The sequence below is a fragment of the Diabrotica undecimpunctata genome, chromosome 4 (genome assembly GCF_040954645.1).
Source record: "Diabrotica undecimpunctata isolate CICGRU chromosome 4, icDiaUnde3, whole genome shotgun sequence".
Lineage (NCBI taxonomy): Eukaryota > Metazoa > Arthropoda > Insecta > Coleoptera > Chrysomelidae > Diabrotica > Diabrotica undecimpunctata.
In genome coordinates, this window is record NC_092806.1 from 129,808,719 (window position 1) to 129,833,153 (window position 24,435).

At 32.1% G+C, this 24,435-nt stretch overlaps 1 protein-coding gene across 1 annotated transcript in view; it reads right to left on the minus strand.

Annotated features, from left to right (window-relative positions):
• Nucleotides 1-2,775: 2,775 nt before the first annotated feature.
• Nucleotides 2,776-24,435, minus strand: part of fab1 (1-phosphatidylinositol 3-phosphate 5-kinase fab1) — a 48,529-nt gene continuing 26,869 nt past the window's right edge. Inside the window, exons 13-20 of the mRNA XM_072530229.1 lie at nucleotides 23,620-23,921; nucleotides 21,847-22,101; nucleotides 21,392-21,564; nucleotides 16,963-17,264; nucleotides 11,600-11,847; nucleotides 10,942-11,265; nucleotides 10,239-10,400; nucleotides 2,776-7,774 (exon numbers count right to left, since the gene is read on the minus strand). Coding sequence (XP_072386330.1) covers nucleotides 7,578-7,774; nucleotides 10,239-10,400; nucleotides 10,942-11,265; nucleotides 11,600-11,847; nucleotides 16,963-17,264; nucleotides 21,392-21,564; nucleotides 21,847-22,101; nucleotides 23,620-23,921 — 1,963 coding nt within the window. The 3' untranslated portion in view covers nucleotides 2,776-7,577. The remainder of the gene's footprint in view (nucleotides 7,775-10,238; nucleotides 10,401-10,941; nucleotides 11,266-11,599; nucleotides 11,848-16,962; nucleotides 17,265-21,391; nucleotides 21,565-21,846; nucleotides 22,102-23,619; nucleotides 23,922-24,435) is intronic.

The window sequence follows — 24,435 nt, forward strand, 5'->3', positions numbered from 1 at the left end:
TAGGAATTTTTCCAACATTAAGCTGTTAACTAAAAAAGGTTTCAGCTTCCATAAATGCTATCTTTGCGCTTCTTTTGGCTAGTTCGTCAACAATTTCATTTCCCCTTTCCTATATGTCCCAGAAACTATAAAAGAAAAACTAAATTTTTCTTGTCTAATGTAGTGATTGGCTATGTTTTTGAGTTTCGAATATTTGGACAAAAGTTAAATTTCACACAATGACAGTTACAATTTTGGCGAGAGCGTTTTGAGCAGTTTAAGTTTTGGCGAGAGCGCTAGTTAATTTTTAAAAATTTAAGCAGCACTAGGTAGATGTCGTTAGTGTATTACTAATTGCTTAGCAACAAGGACTGAGATACGTGTAATACATAAAACTGGATTTATAGTATGACGGACTGTAGACGCACTGTAACAAACGGACTGTAAATATTATTTCAATTTATAAATCGACGAAGTGGAATTTTTTCACATGAGTAGAAACAGTGGCTAAAGTTGGTGACCATGATACTATAATATCCTTTTATTATTTATTATTATTATTTTTTAAATTCTTAACGTTCATTGTAACAAATAATCAACAAAATCAAAATTCGAATATGTTGATAAAAAACTTTACAAAATGGTGGGCGGGCCAGACAGTTCACTTTGGTTGACAGCACAAAATTCTACCTTTTGATTGGCCAGACGCAAGTAACGCACTGTAAAAGATGAAAGTTGGCCAACTCTTCCGTTGCAGTTCGTTTCACTTACGTCCCGTCATGCGTTTACGTTCATTTATAAATAAGAGTACACAAAATTCTATGTTGATCTTTTTCCAGTGCGTCTACGTTTATAGTGCGTCAAACTATAAATCCAGCATAAGTTTCAAAAAGAAATATTATTTATAAGCAATTTTATATTATCGTTAAATTTTATATTTTAATTTTACTTAAAGAATATTCACGTCATAAACCAAATAAGTTGGCAGTGACATCTATAACTTAAATAGTTGAGAACTAAATTAATTTTATATGTTTATAAATTATTAAATAGATGTCACACACATGTAACATATAACGACTTGCGTAATTAGTTTGCGCAACAAACTTCAGTAACCATTAAAAAATCCTTGAGATATCATATGGAATAATATTTAGTATAAAATGTTTCAATATCGATTAAAACGTCATCCCGAATTGGTTGTCATATGTATAGATTGCACAAATAAAATATTAAATTTATTAAGTAAAAAAGCTAAAATAGACACATACTTTATATAATAAAATAGTATTTCTTTTACATTCAATACTGTTTTTTGAAGCACATAAAATGATGTTCTTTATTTTTATACAACCAGAAAAATTTTAAGAATTTTAGCGAAATTTGTAAAATTAGAGGTAAGCATTCACCAAAATTTAGACTGTCAAAAACGCTCTCACCAAAATTTCAACTTTCATTTTTTTTTAAATCTATAAAAGGAGATCGCACACATCTTATGGAAACTGTAATGTCATTCAAATGTAATAAAATTTACAGGAACAGATTCGTCCCGAAATTACAATCATTACATATCATTGTGCCAACTTTTTATTAATTACGGCGTAAATGGTAATTAAAGTTTATGGAAATCACATTTTTGAAGTTCATAAAACTGTCATTCATAAATACTATTATTCTAGTCGCTATTGAAAACAGCTTAACCCAGCTAGTAATAGTACTTAGCCATAGTACCTACAGAAGATTTATGAACTGACTTTCGAGACGAATCTATTCATGTAAATTTTATTGCATTTGAGTTACATTACATTTTCCATAAGATGTGTGTGGTTGGTGTCCTTTGCGTTGTATACTCGATTCACTAATCTCAGTTCCAAGTGTCTAGTAAATTTAGTATTATAGTTCATTTTTTGCTACATTGAAGAAATTTTGACTTCGATTTTAATAGTCTAAACGTAGGCATAGATAATCAAACTCACATTTTACTTACGTTAATCAAAGTCCCAGTTTGTTAGCTATCTCTTGCAGGATCTTGCCTACTGCCACTGTTGACGAAATTGTCGAAGTTATTAACTTTAGAAGAAAAGTGATTATAAAATAAACTTTATTTCTGACATATTTACATAAAGAAACTAATTTAAACTGAAATTAAATGAAAGGCGTTGTGTATCGTCTATGGTTGTTGATTGTCTCTGTCCCACTCGCAGGTCGCAGTTGCGTCGCTTCAAAACCTGGTACCTACCGAGTTTGGCGCACAATGTTGCCACTTTGTTTTATTGTCCGTGAATTCCAAACAGTCACGCTGTTCCTAACATTTAGTTACAAGACGCAAAGAAACTACCTAACAGTCCCCGGTAAGAAACGGATAGTTTCTTGAGCCTGATGTTAACCAATAGTTCGACGCTGTATTGTCGACATACTCTGAACTAACTTAATTGGGATATCGACCACGCAGATGTTTCTCCATCCAGATGAGCGTTTTTCTACAATAGATAAATGGTTCGTGCGCATTTCTTGTTACCTCAATAGTGTTAAGTTATCTTCTACGTTAATTTGAGTTGAAACTTATTTTTTGGAATGCCAAAACTTAGTACAGTATCATCTTAACTTTTCATTGAAGTTCTCTGTTTTTAGAAATTAAATTAGAGAACAAATCTAAGAAAAATAAATCTTATTGAGTATCTTAACAGTCTATATTTGTGAAGGTACAGTCGTCACATCTAAAGCTGATGGTACAGGAACTGTAAATATAATATCTGGTATATACAAAAAATGCTCTTAGAAATAAATAATATATTTTATTAAAAAATATTACGTACAGTGAATATATACAAATCTTTACAGGAATGAACTACTTGAATAGGTTTCCTGTCATTAAATATAATAGGAAGTTATATTCCGATTATGTACGGTTCCATTTATTGCTAAAAAACTATTTAATAGACCTTTTTAAGTAATTGCAATCTGACTTAATTAAGTATGTGTTAGTACCCGAAAGAATTTAATATGTTTATATGCAGCCATCAAAAAAATCATAATTATTGTAGTCTATGCAATAAAAATGTATTTACTTTACATACATAATATTCTTAAACTAACAAGTGGTCTACAATTTTCTGCGTCTTTGGAAAAATTTAAAAAATGCAAAATTCTAAACCAAAGTCTGAGGCACCACAAACCAAAACGATAAACTTAAAATAAAAAATTTGAATGAATAAAGAATAGCTAAACTTTTATATTTGGATGTAGATACAAAGCTTGGAGATATAATTGTAATAAGCAACATTAAGATAAAATTACATAAATATTTACTCACAGAGGTAGAACTGTTCACAAAAAAGATACAAGACAAACATTTGTACTACACTTTTACAATTAGACTGACCATTTTAAAATAAGTTAAATAAAACAACAAAAAGTGTATAGGATATAGACGAGTTTCTTTGTATATATAAAATAAAGTAGCAGGTACATTTTAAATCAATTTGAATTAAATGGATTGCAGAATATTGCTGTAGATGCTGCTTAACTGATTCGTATCTGCTTTGTAATTTATTACATTTTTTTTTGTGTTGGTAATATAACATATTTCAAGAAACAGTGTTTTACAATATAGTTACTGTTTGTAGGATTTCAACACTAGTATAAACAACAGTGTTTTTACCTTTATGACAGTCACTTTTGTGCTGGGTAATATGTTGTTTTAACTATTGGCTTGTCTGTCCAACATAGCAACCTTCGCACACGGTATTTTGAAGATTGTATTGGTGGTGTACATTACTGGTGTCTTATCTTTAACACGAGAAAACAAACTTTTGTTATTAATATCGATGTAATTACCAATTCTAATGTTAGTATATGGTTTGAAGAGGGCTATAATCTTATTTGTTAGATTACCAATGAAGGGCAATCTTTTATATTTAAAGTTTTGTGGAGCCTCTCTATCCAATGGTCCATTATAATAGTGGAAGTTGTAAATTAATTGTTTAAGGAGTGTCTTCGAATAACCGTTGTTAATAAATATCTCAAGAAACTGGTCGTCGCATATATTGAGTATTCTATTTTTCATAGCAAGAATTGTACTGTATTTCTGGTTTTTGGGGTGGTTGGAAGCAAAGTTTAAAAATCTGCCTGAAGCAGTAGGTTTTTGGTACTAATCTAGTATTATACGATTGTTTTTCGTGCGGATTACTTTGGTGTTCAAAAAAAGGTACGCTATTGTACGCATCTTAAATACGTTTAACTCTTTTAATGACAAATACAATTTACTGGTGAAAGAGAAACTAAAAATTTATTTAATAGAGTTTAGTGAGCGTCCAGCTTTCAACTACATACAATGCTGTCGAGAAGATGTTAAATTTGACGAATCTTATTTTCAGGTTATTATTAACACTTCGTTCATATAATACTTTTTGCTCTGGCCTTTTAAATGTGGATTTTTATCTATTTGTTAATATGCCAAGTGTCATTTATATTGTAACGTATCGAAATACCGATACGTTACATTTTGTCTAATTTTCGTTTATTTGACTAATTTTATATAACACTAAGTATAAAGTTAATTTTTTTGCAGTTCTCAAGAAATTATTTTATGCAGCTAATATTTCGCAACAAAACCACCGATAAATTTTTGTGTTTTTTATCTTTTATAAAATTCCGTTACGTTTTGTTTGCAACTATTCTAAATAAGTGGCTCAGAGCCAGATGTACCTATCCAACATAGTTTTAATTTTTAAGTTCAGTGCACCTCTGCAAATTATATTTTTTTCTAAACAAAAACCAGCCATACTTCAAATAACTTTAGAACCCGTGTTGCCATCTATTAAAAATATTGCAAAACACGAATGTCACTTTCTTTAACCGCCAGACGTGCCTATACAGCATTCAAGATGACCGAGCCGAGTGGTGAAAGTGATAGTGAGACAACAGGTATGTACTTTGTATTATTCGCGATAAGCCAAAATGATTTTTTAATAATATTTCTTTAAAAAACTGTATTATAATATATTGTTGTATAGGCTATTCCGGCTCTACGTTATCATGAATTTTTTGAAGAAATTTGATGATTCACGATAAGCTTTAATTTAATTATTAAAGTTAATTTTTGTATTCCATTTTTTTATTTTATTGTATTTTAGATAATGACAACGACCATGTGACATTTGAAACGCCGTCCAACACTCGAAAACGGAAGTATGGTATGGCCAGAAGACCTACCGTAATAATACTTAGAGAACCGTTACTGGACGGTACCTAACTCACGTTAATTTACTTACAGACTATTTACTTATTACTCTGTGTATAGAGTAGATTGTAAACATGTAATGTAACAATACAACGTGTTTCAGATAAAGGTAAGACTGTTCGTCCAAAAGTATGCAAACCAAGAAGTTGCTGTAGAACTTCTAATGAATTAGGTCTTCCTAATGAAATGCAAAGAAGCAATGTAAAGGAAATAAATCTAAAATTTTTTGTGTCTGGACACATTTTTTCAACTTTTGATCAAAATTTTGGTGTCATTGACAAGGAAAAAAATATTACGAAAATATATTTGTGCCAGACGACTGGATAAACGTAATAAACATCTCAAAGAAAAAGGAGCCTAAATCTTGTACTCATAAAATGGAAAAAAAAATGATTTTCTCAGTACCAAAAAATTGAAGCACGACATTGTAAATAGAAAGAAAGCAATTACAGGAGAAAAAGTAGAATGGCTAAAAATATCCTGGATTCAGTTACGACAATCTAAGCCAAGAAAAATGTATTTTAAATATAACTATAACACTGATAGTTATTTTTCTGAAGTAGATTTCACGAAAAAGATACGTGGCCGTTCTTCAACAAATCCATACATAAAGTTAGATTTATTATTTCCCGAAAGAAGAGGGATAACAGTAGAGAAAAAGAAAGATCTAATAACATTGTTAAAGTACGTGTCTCCTATCCACCACGACCATTTTAAAACTCTCAAGTGTACCAATGAGATGGATACAGGTCTAGTACAGATTCAAGAGGAAGAGACGGAGTAATACTTTTTTTTTCCAGTTCAAAATATTTTTCAGTTTTGTTAGTGCCAAAAACGCCTATACAACATTTTTTTCCTTTTTTCTTTAAAAATAAAGCTAATTTTGAAATAATTTTTTTTGATTTATTCTACCTGAATTATTTTAGTTTCTTCTATACAAAAACCCCAAAATGTAGTTATGTTACTTTATTTAGAAATTTATATAACCGATTAACTTTACCCTAAATTATCTCAAAAGAGTGAATTTGTTGTATAGTCACCTCTGGTTCTGAGCCACTCAAATAATCCCTTTAAAGTTGTCGCAATACTGTCACGATGCCGCCAAAGTGCCCGTCTACGAAAACCGTTAGGTTAGACAAAATTTTGATTATTTCAATCTCCTAGCGACGTTAACGGTACTATATCCATGTAAATATTATTCTATAAAAGGGACCTTTTCAATTTCTTTTTATTTTTTGTTTTGAAAGCAAGAGAAGATCGATGATTCTACGCGTGTACGGACTTTATTTTTGCATTTTCTCATCTAATTAGTGTCCTAGGACAGAGACCACTTTCATTCTAGTTCATCCTAGTTTGGAGGTCCCCTTTATCCTAATCTTTTTGTTTCTGTTTTGGACGGAGCCCCCCTAGACTCGGAGATACGTGATGTTTTCAGTTTCTTCTATTTCAATACCATATTATGCTGTAATTATGTAATCATCCACCGGAATTTTGCTGACTCCCATATATTTAGTTTTTAAAGTATTTAGTTTTGAGCCGTATTCTTCACATTCTCCACAGTATCATCTGAATATATATGATCACTGATCTAAATTCCGTTGATCGTGATACCTACATTAACCCTGGCAAGTACCTCTTTAACAATATGCTCGGAGTGCAGGATAAAAAGCAGTGGTGACAAGGTGTACCTCTGTATATCTTAAGAATTTCAATTGATTCAGAAATATCTAGACCAATTCTGTCAGCTTCTCTACATGAACTGTAATATAGGGTAGAAACAAGGAGTTTTGGTCAGTCAGTAAAATGTTAAATACTATTAAAATCCATACTGTTGTAAGTTCTTGTTAAAATTTCCAGTTATATATTTCATTCAGATAATATCTGATAATATCTACTGGATATTTGTATGCACTTTTCACAAAATGATATTATTTTTACGTTTCTCCCTTTCTATCAATTACAGTGTCTGTTACGTTGAATTGCACCCCACATAGATATATACAAAGAAGCGGCATACTGCGATACAGTAGCTTTAGTCTGTTCTTATTCGAAAAATTAGACGATGTACAGTCGTTACATAATAAAATTTAACCGCAAACAAGAACTCTGAGGAAAGTTGTGAAAAAATAGAATTTACCAGAAGGTGGATAAATGGCAAATTTGGCATAAATATTATATTTATTTTTATTTAAATGTTACTAACGCTTTCGGGTTTAGATACAAAATTTGTACTCTAGTTAATGCAAAATATTGTTGAAAAGGTCCACGATTCGAGTTTTTCAATTACACTTTGATAACTTATACATGCTTTTAACTATATCTATTAAGTATTGTTAAAATTCTGTTGTATACATATTTACAATTCAAATGGCTTTCCTAAACCAGCCCAATGATCAGGTACTTCCAAAAAATACTTATGCATCGCCTCCATAAAACGTTTTTGATACTCTTCTGGCGAAATTATAGTGGGTAATTTGCCCTGCCCTCCTAAAATACCACTTTTCTTGACCATTGTTTCTAATCTCTTATCCCAGGTAAACGTTCTGATATAATCTGAAATCATATAATACAATAATAAACACATATTATAATAGAGTAGATATAGAGTAGTGTATATATATATATATATATATATATATATATATATATATATATATATAAGAGAAATTTAATCTTTGCAGATAAGTTAAATAGTAAACTCTTAAATATTGGGGAAATCTGCAAGAAAGACTCTAATGAGTATCAATTGTTTCGCCGAACGTTTTCGCCAAAGAGAATTAATTTGGCTTCTTCAGGGCTGAAAGAGAATAAATTATAATTAGCTATCATATATTATCTATTAAAACATTATTGATCTTACCGTAACTTAGAATTGTAGAGTTAGAATATTAAAAAACTTTGCTAGTAACATAGTGGTGTTTTTTGTTACTATGTGCAAAAAAAAGTTTTTTTAAGGTTTGAAATGTATGGTAGCTTTGAACTTAACACGCAAAGGTTTACCCAAGGTTAATCGAAAAACCCAATGTAACTACATTTAAAAGGAGGTAATTCTTTGAATTGTCGGTAATAACTAAATTTTTGATTTTTAGAAAGTTTAAAAGTGAGGTTCTGTTTTAGCCAGAACGCGTGCGCTGACAAATTCAAGTAGTTCTTATGAATCTTTATGTCGTTAAGGTTCATTGGTAAAAACGAATGAAATTAAATCCCAGTATAGGGAAATATTATTTTGATTTTCTTTATTTAATTATATTCTATTGTTCATGTATTATTATATCTTATTGGGATGTATCTAAGAAAAGCAAGGGAATATTATCTTTTTTAGTTAATAAAAATTAATTATAAAGGTAGGTTAGTTGTTAATGGATATATCAGTCAAGTTAGTTATCTGTGATGTTGTATTGTTCTTGGTATCTGATTTAAGTAAGAAGTGGTATATATCGCTTAGATTCTTAATATCACTCTTAACATTAATGGAGAAATCGTTAAGGAAAATATAAGACATTTCAATGAACTCTCTTTTAGATTTATTGTTCTCACGGTGGAGAATTGTAGTGTTCGTATAGTCCATGAGATGACCAGTGGAATGGACATGTTTGGCTAATGCACAACGGTCAGGGTGAAGTCGAGAATCACTTTTGTGTAGTGTAATACGTGATTTCAATAATTGAGATGTTTGACCGATGTAGGAATTGTTGCAAGAGAGACATGGAATGTTGTAGACAATGTTACTAAGCCTATCTATGGGAGTCTTATCTTTTATCTTAGAATAAAGATTATTAATTGTTAGGGCTGATTTACAATTTTGGTAATAATAACAACAACATTAAACTTAATGTCGCTTGTAGATCAAAACACTACACAAGAGGAGGTCGGTGGTGGTGACAGCATCTGCAGGTCCATCCTCGGTCGATGTACTCACTCCTTCGGCGGGTTCGTCCTCGTCTAGGCTATCCGGATCCCATCTAACCATATCAAACGGTGTCTCGTAGGCCAGGGGCCCAAACCTACGTGGCAAACGACCACCTAACTGTAAGGGGGCCTGGCTGGTCCTACTCCGCGATCTACGTTGGCAGCTGGGGCGTCTAACGTCGAAGAGGGCTGGCTCGTCGAAGGTATCTGCACACTGACGGTCTCAGGTCTGCAGAAGGCTCGGATATCGGCATGTTAGCTGATGTGCTAACATTCGATGCATCTCCTCGCTGTCTTCATGAATGTCTTCTGTGCAGGCTGGTCGTGGATTTGAATTTTTGTTGGGCGCCATGTCGTATCGGAACTAGTAACTATGTGGAATTTATATAGTTACTAGTTGTTATCTAACATTGCACAATATTACGCAATATGGCGCAATGTTAGTCCGAACGCTCTTTGTTTGGATCTCGTCTTTGTCAAGACGAGATCTGTTGTTTGTTCTTATAGGACGAAGAAATAAAACAACAAACTGTGGTAAAAAAAACTCAACCACAGAGTCTTAAGAAAATATCGCAGAGCCCTTAGAGCAAAGTGCTCTAGGAGCGCCCGTGAGGGGCTGACCTCGACTAGGCAACTACTACTCGAGATCCGAAAATGTCCCATATTTAAAGGTGTTTTAACTTTTATATGAGATTTTTGGATCTCTCGTCCAATCGAATTTAATAAAAGTTCCAGAAGGAAGGGCGATGCGCATCAGGGTGCGTATATGTTGCACCAGGATGACAATATATGGTAGCTAATTATAATTTATTCTCTTTCAGCACTGAAGAAGCCAAATTAATTCTCTTTGGCGAAAACGTTCGGCGAAACAATAGATACTCATTTGAGTCTTTCTTGCAGATTTACCCAATATTTAAGAGTTTACTATCTATCTATCTATCTATATACATATATATATATATATATATATATATATATATATATATATATATATATATATATATATATATATATGTTGTAAAGAACTTTAAATAGTCGCACAATTTTAACAATATACATCAAAATAAAACATCACCAGATGTATCTACGTAATAAAACTAATATTTACCTATAATTCCTAGAACTAATTCCTTATTATCAGGATCCAGTCCAACTAATAATGAATAATCCATTACAGATTGGGCTGATAAAAATTCTGTATCGTTCTGGATGGCGTTTATTAATACGGCTTTGGAATGTTGTAGTACATATAACGGGGAATCACAGGTCACTAAAATAACAATATTGTTAACAAATTAATATGTTCTTCTAAGGCAAGTGCAAAATTTAATAAACCGTCGTCCGAGTTTTGCCCGTTTCATTTTAAAAACGGGAATGAACCAGTGAACATATCCTTACAATTATACAGTGCAAGTATCTCATAACATATTTTCTGAACCATAAAAATAAAATTAATAAAAATTTGAGTAACTGAACTGAGGTATTTGTTCATAGTTTTTATGATGTTTCAGTTACATAAATGGAAATGGCTTGCGTGTTGTAAGATAATTTTAAATGAGTTCATATGGTAAGTAATACTTCACTTGACAGCTCCTTTCACGATCTTTTCAGCGACGGGTTTGAGTTATACGGAGACTCTTTTTGTATTATCGAACCTTAACTAAGCTTGTAATAGAAAACCACGTATGCTGGTCATTTTAATATAGCAACATCAGTTGCCATATGGCAGAATCGCCAAAGAATTACTCCAAACAATAAATCTTTAGTAAGAGACAATTATATATAATAATAAATAAAAAATAAATGCTTACTTTTCATTAAATTCTCATCTAGCAGGACTATTTCTTCTCCTTGATTGTCAGGAATAACTAATCTATTCCTCATAGATCCTTTGAGGTCAAATTTTTGAGAAACCTTTCTGTTATAAAACAAATTCTCCATGACTAGAATATTTGATCGATAGGGTACACTAGAATTGTTTTTAAATACTATCTGGTATATTCCTAATATTTTTCCCAAGAGGGTCAGTTGTTTGGTAGCTTGACATTTGTGCATGTAGGCAAAATAATTGGAAGATGCTTCGAGAAATAAGTGAATTTCCGATTTTGACATTTCCTTGAGTATAAATCTATCGTCTGAAACAAATAAAATTAATAAATGTTTAATGACATTAGTGTCGTTATGAAGCGGCGGTAATATGTCGTGATACATAAGCGTATAAAGATGTCCCTATGTTTCTCTTCACGGTGATCACAACCTTATCACAACCATGACTCTAGACAGCTTCAAAGATGAAAATGATCGTTCGAAAGAAAGTGAAATAAATTTATCTTCGATAAATCTTCGATAAATTTATTTCACTTTCGAAGAAAGTCGAGCTTATCTTCCAAAAATTACTATAAGTTGGTTATATAATAAAAATATATATCTCACGATTAAATTATCGTAATTCATAAAAATACGGCTTACCTATGGTTTTCGAAAAATTTGATCCGGATTTTCCACCTCTTGCATTCCATTGCGCAGATCTGGATAATGACCTTATATAGCCCTCTTCGCCCATCGGTAAAACAGCAGCTCTAAGTGCTGCAAATTTTTCAGCTAAGTAAACCCTACAGAAGAAATTGCTAGTTCCGTCCTGGAATTGTACCTCAACGTGAGTTTTACGCACTTTCTTAGCATCCTCTTGTAGTTCTGCCAATCTCGATTGTTCAGCACTAAAAGCAGAGTTAAATGCGTATTATTATAAGAAACAAAACCAAAAAGAGCAGTTGTTGCAAAATAAAAATAGGTTGTCGGTCCTAAATCTAGGGGGATCTACAGGCAGGTTATCATCGTACTGATAGATTTCAAACCCATACAGCTCATAAAAACAGGATTATGTCTCGGAATAGGAGAGATTCAATAACAACGACCAACGCAAGAAAAAGAACTTGGTACTTGGATCGTAAAGTCGTTAAACACAACAAAGCAGAAAATAACTAAGAGCTTGTGAAGAAAAAAATATAGACCTATGTGCCCTACAGGAGACGAAGAAAAAAGGAAAGGATCAAAGTGGCGTTGAGAAAGAAATTCATTTAAAATTATTTTTTTTTTATTTATGTATTTGATCTATTATTTATCTACAGTTCACTACACAAATAATAAAACGAGTCATGCGCGTTCAAATCATTGTTCGCCAAAAAAATTTCATGATGGATCAGTATTGTACATTCGTTTAGCAAATTCCCATCTGTAAACACACGCACGTGTTGATATTCGCCCTCTCATTCGTCAAGAGGCTATTAAATATAATTTATTGCCTTAAGCCAGACGGATTCTCATGTTACAGATCCAAAGTTGCCAGTCTGTTTAAATTCAAATTGTAGCGTGTTGGTTTTTAAGTTATTATATTGTGTGTTATATGTTATAGTTATTGTTAAGTTATTTACTAGTCGTGTTATTTTTTAGAGTTTAGTTTAAGTGTTTAGTATTAAGTTTTATAGTGTGTAGTGAACTTTTAGTATCCAAAAACAAAGTATTTGTTAATCAAAAGTAAAAATAGCTTGCGGTAATCACTTTAATAAAGGTAAGAGAAACCAATATTTTAATTTATTGATGTTTCGAAAAGTTTTATTTCCTTTTTAGTCCATTTATTCACGGTTATTGCTGTAAATATTAAAGAACCGCTTGGATTGACATCAAATTTGGCATATACATAAATAACGGCAAAGAAAAAAAGTGATATTGTGCCGATGTGTGCTTTTGCCATGGGGGTGAGTTTCACCCCTTCTCGAGTGTGAAAAACATGCGTTCAAAATAAGTCCAGAATTGAATAAACTGACTAATTCTAAGTAACTTTTATTTCATACAGTTTTTGCACAAAGTCAATACTTATCGAGTTATTTGCGAGTGAATATGATCATTTTTCAACAAAAAACCACCGTTTTTAGATGGTTTTCCGCAAATAGCTCAAAAAGTAAATATTTTATCGAAAAACATATTAGCAAAAGTATAGCTTATAAAAAGTTAAAAAAATGATGTATTTATATCTATATGAAGTCTGTAGACTCAGTAAAAGCAGAGTTGTAGCTAATGAAAAGTAATTCAAATTTCAAATCGAATATTTCAACTAGAAATATCAAAAAAAATGAAGCACTTTTCGGGGAAAACTCGCTGTCGGGGAAAGTAAAGTGCTTGTTTTTTTTATTCGTTCACGTTAAAATATTCGATTTGGAATTTGACGAATAAGAACTTACTTTTTATTAGCTAAAAATGTGCTTCTGGCTTTATACGTACACCATTTTTTTTTGCTATTTTATAAGCTATATTTTTGCTAAGAATATTTTTTCGATAAAATACTTACTTTTTGAGTTATTTGCAAAAACCGTCTAAAAACCTTGTTTTTTTGTTGTTGAAAAATGAACATATTCACTCGCAAATAACTCGAAGAGTATTGACTCAGTGAAAAAACTCTATAGAACAAAGGTTGCTTAGAATTAGTCCGTTTATCCATTTCCTGACTTATTTTGAATGTATGTTTTTTCACCCCTGAGAATGGGTGAAAGTCACCCCTAGGGCAAAAACACACATCGGCACAATATTTTTTATTTAACATGTTAGCTATGTGTATGCCAAATATGATGTCAATCCAAGCTGTTCTTTGGGGAGGTTTTATCGTGAGTGAATGGAATATTTCTGGACTTGAAAAAGTATACAGAATGCAGTTTCATAACTTTACCGATATTTTCGATGATGCTGGTTTTATTACAATACATATTATTTTTCCCTAGGCTATTTTGACATTCTCTCAATCAACTAAGTATATTAAGTTATTGAAGATAAATAGAATAACAAAAATGTCAAGCACTCATACAGCCGATGAACTCCTTGATATTGATTTAATCCTCATTCTACCTAAAAAAAGACCAGCATTTTGATGGACAGGAACGAAATTGTCTTGTAGAGACGAGAATTTCTGATAAAAATTAAGTACTACAGAAATAAAAACCGCAAAATTTACTACTTAAATGAGACTTGGTTAAACGCTGGTCACACCAAATTTAAAGTATGGGTTGACAATTCGGCGACGTCTTATAAACAAGCGTTTTTAGATGGAATTTCTACGAGGTTAAAAAATCCTGCAGGTAAATGTTAATGTGCTTTTTCACTTCAAATAATTTTTAAAATTATAAATAAAATTTTCAGGAAAAGGAAAAAGACTAATAATCTGTCACATTGGCAGTGAAGATGGGTTTGTTCCAGAAGGGCTGTGGGTGTTTGAATTAAAAAAAAGTGGGGACTACCATGAAGAGATGAACGGGAAATCTTTCGAAAATTGGTTAAAAAATATACTGCCCCGATTAGAAGACAATTCCATCATCGTATTGGACAACGCGTGTTATCATTCCAGAAAATTGGAAAAAATTCTAACTACTGCTTCTAGAAAGGCTGACATCCAAGTGTGACTGAAATCAAAAAATATAGGGTTTGAGGACTCCATGTTAAAAGTGCAACTGCTGGCTATCGTTAAGGAACATAAGGGGCAATATAATAAATATATCATTGATGAGATGGCAAAAAGCTAAAACAAAGTAGTGTTAAGGCTGCCCCCATACCATTGTGAGCTCAACCCGATTGAGCTCATCTGGGCAGAAGTAAAAAATTATGTAGCAGCCAAAAACACAACCTTTAAATTTGCAGATATGAAAAATATTTTTTATGGTGCAATAAATAATATTAGTCCAACCAACTAAATGTGTGCAACACGTTCAAAAAAAAGTAGAGTCCAAAATGTGGAAGTTGGACAATATAATAGAGAACCATATCGAACCCATAACAATAAATCCAGACGAAGTCAGCAGCACATGTAGCTCCTCAGACTCTGAGTAATTTAAATGGTATGTTTTTATGCTTTGATAAACTTATGACAATGCTACTTTATTCAAAATGTTCACTTTGTTATGTATCTCTCAGTTAATGAATATTTTAGCACATTTTTCTTCAATGGAACATTAAATTTTGCTCACAATGATTAAATTTCAAGAAATTCTTACACTAATAGTTTCAAAAGTAAATATTTAAAAAAAATCATATGATACACCTCAGTACGACACTGTTTGGCTTTCACGTGCATTTGTTGACAATTGGGAATATGTAAAATGAATGTAGGTTAGTGTAGAGATCACAATCGTCCACTTATATATCAGTTTTTACTCTTATTTATTTTAAAACGTAAGTAAATGTTGTAACAAGATGACGCTCAATTAATAGAAAACTTAAATCATGTGTCCGGACAAACTGATTTTAATAAGGAATGTTTCCTCTACGTGCTCGAATTATTGCCTGAATTCTGCTTGGCATGCCTAAAATCAAATGAGAAATGTCCTGTTGAGGAATAAATTCCCATTCCTCTAAAAGGGCTTCTTCTAACTGATTTAAAGTTAAAGGGACAGGAACACGACTTCGTATCCTTCGCACAAGCATGTCCCGAACATGGTCAATTAAGTTTGCGTCTGGACTCAATGCTAGCCAGTCCATTACAGGAATGTTTACTTCATTTAAAAACTGTTAAGTGATTCTCGCACTGTGAGGCATTATCATGCATCAGAACAAAGTCATTCCCAACACAATCAGCATAGGTACAACATAATCTTGGAGAATTTCATTAATGTACCTGGTTGCTCTTATGGAGCCTCTTAAAACGATGTACAATTCTGTACGTGCCTCTAGAGAAATTCCAGCCCACACCATAATTGAGCCATACTCTCTCGCGGCTCTCTGGAGACTGCAAGGTAAACCTGGACTTATCGGTCAATAAAACGTGTCTCCAATTATTTACAGTAAAATGAGCATAGTTTCTAGCAAACTGAAGCCGCGCAACTTGATGGTGCCTGAGAAGTTGTAGGCCTGTTGCAGGTCTGCGACTGCTTAAATTTGCTTCTCCAAGCCTTCGTCTAATTGTTCGTTCACTTAGGTTGGTATTCCGGACGTACTGAAGTTGATTTCGGATTTGAACAGCCGTGGCACGACGATCTCGTACCTTTGTAAGAGGATGAAGTGATCATCACGGGCACTAGTTCTTCGTTGGGGACCGGTTCCAGGTCGTCTAGTTTAAGCTCCGGTTACCAAGAAACGTGTAAAAATACGGTGCACAGTACTATTGGATATTTGATATTTTTGAGCAACATATCGCTCACTTCTTCCGTCTTGAAGCAACGCAACAATAGCAGCTGCTGTTTCGGGATTTACAACCATAATTCTTGAGATTAAATCCACTTCCAAGGCAATTCCACTTCAAATTGTGTTTTACACTTAATTCGACTTGACAGTTTACTCACATCAACAAGAACAAGAGAATAACAATAGAATACTAACAGCTACCTTTGCACTTTAAAGTGATAAGAATAGTGTATTCTTTATTTCTGATTTTTTATGCATTTTTTTTTTTTCGAATAAGCACTTAAGTTTTATTAGAAATGACTTAAAACAGTTTGTTTCGTTTCTGTTTACGTTATTATAAAAATAAAAGTTTAAAAAGAATTAAAATTTTAAGTTTTTATTTTAAAAATGCAATGCTTCGTTTTTCGTGTCGGTGAATGTACTACACTCAGATAAAAAAGGAAAAATGAAGAAAAAAGGTAAAAACTTGCGCTAATATGAATCTATATAATGTATATGAATAAAAACAGAAAGTTAAAAGTTAAAAGAAATCGAGGAAACACAAAATTTTGATGAAATGAATCGAGTTGTTAGAGACAGAAAAATAAAATATTAAAATATATGAGTGACGAGAAACCTAATTAGAATTTAACACCCAAAAGTTCCTAAAAATAAAATGGCAATAATCTTACCTCACATCTGGATTTGCCGTAACGTTTGATACATTATTTGCTTCTTTATTTTTCAAAAATCCTAACAAATTCTTCCCCTTATCATCGTCTAGTTTTTCCCTTTCGCTATTGCTTCGCCTCTTTAGAATCGGGCTGTTGGAAAGATCTGCCTGCGGTTTCTTAGCGGTCAAATCTTCCAATAACTTTTTATATTCGACTGAAGCTAGAGTATACGAAACTATAGAACTGGGTTCACTTTCGAGAACTACTAATGGAATTGATGAATCAGATAAGCCGTAATGTTCGCCGTTATTAAATGGAGCCTAAAATAAAATATTTATCAATTAAAAAATCTAGACGAACACTAAAATGAAAGATGAAAGCAATTTGTTGTAAGAATGAAATACCAATTGGTCAGCTTAATATCAATTTCCAGTTGTTATAAAGAAAAAAACTAAAACATTACTCTTTTTTCAAACTAAAAGACTAGAGCTAAAGAAAAAAAGATGCTAAAGCAAAAGAAAAAAATGAAGCATACAAAATGATGCTTACCCGACGAACTAGAACAACTGTACAGAATTACCAGACAAAGAGAAGAGAAGAAAAGATGATACACAAAAAAAAACGAAACCACTTAAATAAGGAACTTAAATATATAGAAAACCTCAACAGAATGGAGACCTATTAACATCAAGGAAAGATGTATTGAATAGATGGGTGGAATACTTTAAACATACACTTAATATAGAGGAAGAAGAAAACCTGGAAGACGGAAGAGATGAGATAAGAGAAACAGACGAGAGGGAAGAGGAACCACCAACGATTCTTGAACTTAAAAAACTAGTCAGAAACAAATCACCCGGAATAGATAATCTCCCAGCTGAACTGTATAAAGGTGTTCACGATACCATAACGGCATTACAGCAGCTTATAAAAGAAATATGGACACAGAAATCCCTCCCCAATGATTGGAATACTTTGCACCATACATAAAAAGGAGACATCTTTGAATGCTCTAACCACAGAGGAATTACGCTTCTAAACGCAGCGTATAAAATATTTTCCACAGTACCATGTCACCGTATGGCACCATATGCAGAACGGATAGTAGGGAAATACCAGGCTGGTTTCAGAGGTGGTAAATCGACAATTCATCAGATTGCAACCCTGAAACAAATTTTAGAAAAAACACTGGAATATGGCATATATACTCATCACATATTTATAGTTTACACAGCAACCTACGATTCTGTGAATAAAGGAGACATGTTCAAAGCAATAAGAGCTAAGAATACCAAATCAGTTGGTAAATTTAACAAAACTAACTCTTGAAAAAGTTGAAAGTAGAGAATTCAGAGGGAACTGTCTGAAACTTTTAAATCAAATAACGGGCTGCGCCAGGCAGACTCTCTCTCCAGTGCAAATCCTTGCCTATGCTGATGATATCAATATTGTTGGGAGAACGGAAAACGCTGTACGAGAGGCATATGTAGCATTAAAAGAATCAGCTACAAAAATGGGTTTAATAATAAACATCAACAAAACGAAGTATATGAAAATAAGCAAGCAACCACAAATCCTACGTACACTTTTTATAGAAAACGACGTCATCGAAGTAGTGAACGAATTTGTATACCTGGGAGCGCTCCTTAACACTGAAAATAATACTACCGCAGAGATAAACCGCAGAATTTGCACGGCCAACAGATGCTGTTTTGGGCTCAATCTCCTCCTTAAATCCACAATTATATCGAGAAATACAAAAATGAAACTCTACAAAACAATAATACGACCAGTCCTAACATACGGTTAAGAGACCTGGAGTCTAACAAAAAGTAATAAAAACATGTTAGGATGTTTCGAAAGAAAAGTAGAAAAGTATTAAGGCGAATCTATGGAGCAGTGAATGACAATGGAGTGTGGAGAAGACGATACAACTTCGAATTTTATAGAATATACTAGGAACCAGATATCGTAAAACATATTAAGATAGGGCGTCTGAGGTGGATAGGGTATGTAATGCGGATGGAACAAAATGGCCCAGGTAGGAAAACGCTCCTTGATAGACCCATTGGTCAGAGAAGAAGAGGAAGACCCAGAACAAGGTTCCTTGATAACATCGATGAAGACATAAGAAATATGGGAATACGTGCATGGCGGAGGAAGGCGATGGATAGGGACTACTGGAGAGAAATTCTTGAGGAGCCTAGGACCCACGCAGGGTTGTAAAGCTAGAATGATGATGATGACTAGAGCTAAGAATATAATAAGTAGAGGTAAAATTGGGATCTTCTTCTGGAACGAATATTATAATAATTCCTTTTTTGGAATGTGCGAAGAATTTGGGTTTGAATGGTCTCTTTTGCCACTCTAGCTTTACTCTATTCTGTATCGATGACTTTGATATTGTTCCTACTTTTAAAAAGTTAGTTAAGATTATTTCTAAAAGAATTAGTATGGATCTGACAAGAAAATAGTGAATGAATGCAAATTTATACACATTATATCAATTTTTTATTTATATATCGATTAATTATGATTATTATTAATACAATTGGAGGAGACGCTTAAATTAATTCACTATATACCACAGTACCAAAATTGTAGCAAGTGACTCATATTTTCAATGTAAATCTTTGCAGGTTTGAGGGGGAAGGAAATCGACGAGTCATAGGCGTACGGTTATTCTTAAAAAAATAATCAGGATTTTAAAACGAATTGATTGCCATCATATTGCCATAAAAATTATTTTCTTATTTTATTTATGCCTCAGATAAAGAAAACAAGCCTTGAAAAAAAGATGCCTGATTAAATACATTTTTTTGGGAAAAACTTTTTATCAGTTTAAATTAACAAAGTTATGACTGATTCAAGGATTAAATTTAATTCCTATAGTAAAAAGAGATTTAATGACATGGAATTAGAAAACAAAAAAACTTTTAGCACAGGTAAAAATGAATTACTTAAACAGTTCTTGGTACGAAACAGTACTAGTAATAAATGGTTCACCTTAACTGAATATTTAGTTTACAAATACTAGGTCCATGGTAATTTCAATGAAGTTATCAAGGTTCCACATATTCTGCTCTTCTTTCACTAGATGTTCGATACATTGATACAATGATACGACTGTAAGATCACATTGCTGAAGACACTATTAAGCAGATTTTTTACATAATTGAATTTGAAAGTAACATTGTTCCTTGCTACTTCATTATTATTTGAACCCACATAAGTTCTATCGGTTATAGTATCATATTTAATATATTTATCTTTATGACACCGTGCTTACTTTAGTAACTCGATTTTTTCAAAATTGGTTTATTGAATTTTTTTTTAGTCAGCCTCCAGTCTTTTTAGAAACAAAAGCATTAAACCTCCTTCTACAAATCCTGAGTCGCTAAAAATATGGCTAATAATAAGGCGTCTTCCCTTTCCAGATAGGGCTTTTAAACCTGTCAATAAACCATTTAGGAAAGCTTGTCGTTCGTTTTTCGCATTTAAATCCTGCCAAATTTTGTCACAGTATGTCCTTCATTTAACCACGTTTCATCTGTAAGTATATTTTTTTTTGTTTCAGATACTTTCTGCGCCATAAAATGATTTCTTCTTTTTGAATAAGGGTACTATTCCTCTTTCCCTTTAAATTCCTAAAGTTCATTTTACGTAAAGTACGTAACAAAACACGTCTTGTTATTATTTGTCACCAAATTGAATTAAACTAAATTACTCACAATTCACAAAAAGTAAATGTAAAAGATCCTTCACTAATAACAATACTACAAACAATTCTGTTATCTGCTTTATGAAACCCCTGTCTGTGCACTTATGAAACCGAGTTACAGATAACAGACAATAAAATAGCTATCCGAACAATGGCATTGTTACCGTTAGAGAAAGATATAAACTTCGTTGCAGATACCTTCAAGTTGAATCATACACGCTGACAACGTTACATTTTCCTTAGAACCCAAATTTTCTCCAAAATATTTGAACAGTTTAAAAATAGACCAGTCAAATTATTGAAATTGATTTCATATAAAATGAGATCTTTTCTATCTCAACGTATATTCTTTGAACAGTCAGAAGAAGAAGGTTTTAGTCAGTTTTTTAAGAGATTAAACAGATTCTGCAATAATCCACTAATTTGTTTATTAAATAATATTTAGATTTTTTCCTTTTGTCGGAACAAAAATATTTTTTTTCTTAAGGGTAAACGTCCAATTTTACTGGCCTATAAAAAATCATTAAAACATGAGTCACTTGCTACAATTGTGGTACTTTATTGTAATTGAGAGCTTTCTTAAGAATAAATTCTCTCCTAAAATTAATAATAAGAGTATTTTGCATAATGTTTTAATTTATGAAGATATCTTCTATAAGGCGAAAGCTTAATTTCTATCCAGAATTGGAGAGAACTTAGTTATTAAAGGTAAAATAAAATACATACCTGTATCACACATAGATTATTTGAAGATGGCAGTAAGGATGACAAGATGGTCTTTACCGTTTTCTTATCAACTTCCTTTTTGTTATCTACACTATCTTCATTTTGGGAACCAACTGTGCTTTCAGAATGGGATCTATTATGAGTTTTCGGTGAAGCTGATGAATAGGACTCGCCTAAAAAATGTTAATCAATATAGGGATTTTCATTTTTCTTATAATCATGAGGAACATCAGGAAATTATCTTATAATATAATCTTGACGTCAATTGTTTTGTCTATTAAAGAGTTGTCTCAATATTTAGTTTTCGACAGAACAATAAAATTGATTTCATATAATTAAAGGAACTATGAACAAATAAAACCTTAACAGTAAAGTTTATATTCACCACGACATTAATCGAATAGTTCGTATCTATCGAATTATTTCACTAAATACTTTAACCTATAAAAACTTACCATCACTATTATCCAAACTTGACACCTTTTTAGAGATCAAACTCGTGCTTTCCTTTTCTTCTTGAATATTTAGCTCTGGATGTTCGGAATTATCTTCAGCGTTTGTATCTACTAATTTGTCTTTCTTTTTATCATTATCCTTCTTACGCGATATGATTTCATTCAGTCTGGCATTCCAATTGTCTACTATATCCACAACATTCTTTTTTAATTTTGTTAAACAATCTGATATGTTCCAATAGGTAACAAAAAGTTCTAAAATACAAAGACGATATTTAATGATTAGAAATGCCTTCTGGGTATATAAACAATCATTTGAAAGCTATTGCAATATTCATTTAATTAATTTAACCCATTTAAGCACATCGTCCTTTTAAACTACCTCGTTACAAATATGCCAGGAACTTAATTATATTGCTAGTTATTAAGAGATGGCGCGTGCTGTTTCGTGTAACAAAAAGCCATTTTATTAAAAAAAAACTTAACAATCGTTGTATAAATCTGTTGTTTTCGGCAGAATTTTTGAGGTTGCCTGAAAGACTGTTTATAGTTTCCAAACATGTCTGATAAAAGGTGAGTAAAATATATTGTTAGATTCTTATTATATATTGTTATATTGTTAATTCTTTAATTTCAAATTAGCACTAGCACTCTTTCAGAAAGAAAGAGTGCTAGATTCGGCGTGACCACAAAAGTTCAGAAGGATCTATTTCGTGTTCCGGAAAACGTCTCTCTAGCCCACTGTATTGCCCAAGACCAGGAGATGACTAAAGAAATCTCGTCCGCATTCAATAAAAACTTGGACGAGGTAAAAAATCAGCAGCCTAAGTTGGAAGAGTACTGAGGTTGAAAGATAGTCCTTGATCTTTGCTGTATATGGTGACCAGGAAGTCTTATACAGACAAGGTAAGCTACGAGGATATATGGCGTGCTCTAACAAATTTAAAGAAAATCGTGTGCAATTATAACATCAAAAATTTGGCTATACTAAAAAACCGCAAAAACCAAACACAACCACCGTTTTGGTTTGGCTGTTAGTTATGCAAGTACTCCAAAGTTCACTGAAGATAATACTGATTAGTCCGAAAACGTTTTGAACTTTTAATCCATGTGGATTTAGATCCAGAAAATCTAAGTGGAGAGCCTCAAATTAAATTTTCGGCGACGTCTTTCAATTAATTCTAAAGGAACAAGGAACCTTTAGGTTCAAGAGTTGTTTCGGATCTTCTAAAATTCCAACCTCCACCGAAATCACGTCACCATCGACGGTATAAATGAACCGTCCCTGTTCCCAGTAGTAGTAATGCATTGGTTAGTAATCATTGGTCTGAGGGCTCGGGAGACTGAAACCTCGGAAACCCTGAAGAAGATATCAGAGAGGATGTTGAAAGCTCGCGCAGTGATAATCGAGTATATATATATATATATATATATATATATATATATATATATATATACATATATATATATATTATATATATATATGTATATATATATATATGTATATATATATATATGTATATATATATATATGTATATATATATATATATATATATATATATATATATATACATATATATATATTATATATATATGTATATATATATATATATGTATATATATATATACATACATATATATATATATATATATATATATATATATATATATATATATATATATATATATATATATATATATATATATATATATATATTCAATACCTTCCAAGTAAGTGTTAAATATACCTTCCAAGTAAGTGTTAAATATACCTTTTTTATCAAATTGTTTATTTTCTATGGTTGGCGAGGTCAATTTAAGCTGTATCTCTTCGACTTTTTGTTTGAACTGATTGTGATCTTTCATTAAAAGTTGCTTAAAGTTCCCATTTGGGTCTGCTTCGTCGCTGACCAAATTTTTTAATTTATCTTGAATCAAAGAAAAAATATCATGCCCTTTTTGTGCAATATTTTTAATTTCATCTATGAGTTCAGTCTGAAATTTATTGCTTTCGCATTCTACTTCTATTATTGGAGGAGGTAGGGAAATTTCTAGAATCGTAATTTGGCAATACCTAAAAACATTTTAAATTATAAATAACATAACAAGAAATTTATTACTAAAATAATTAAGTCAAGACAAAAGTACACCACAAGTCTTATAATATTTATCAATATCAATGATTTCCATCATATGGCTCTCTAACCCAATTCGAGCCCTGGCCTCACTCAGTAAACCTCTCAATTCATTACAGTAGTAATGAATCTAGAGGTAGCGAGTGTAGCCATTCTTCTCCACTATCGACTACCAAGGAGATTTCTGGCGTCCTCATCCACATCAATGATTTATCTGTGGTATTTTATTGCGGGTTTATTGATTTTTATGAGTCTCCTTTTGTTCTAGAAGAGGCAATTAAAAATCATAACGATCAAATTTAGTGCATCAAACACTCGATAATACTTCCGTTTTACAATCGAGTAGTAGCAGTAAACACGCTAAACAAAAGAGTAGTCAATTTCGAACCCATATCCGTTTAACAGAACGTACAAAAAACACAGTTGGCACAGCAAGATAAAGTAACTATTCGA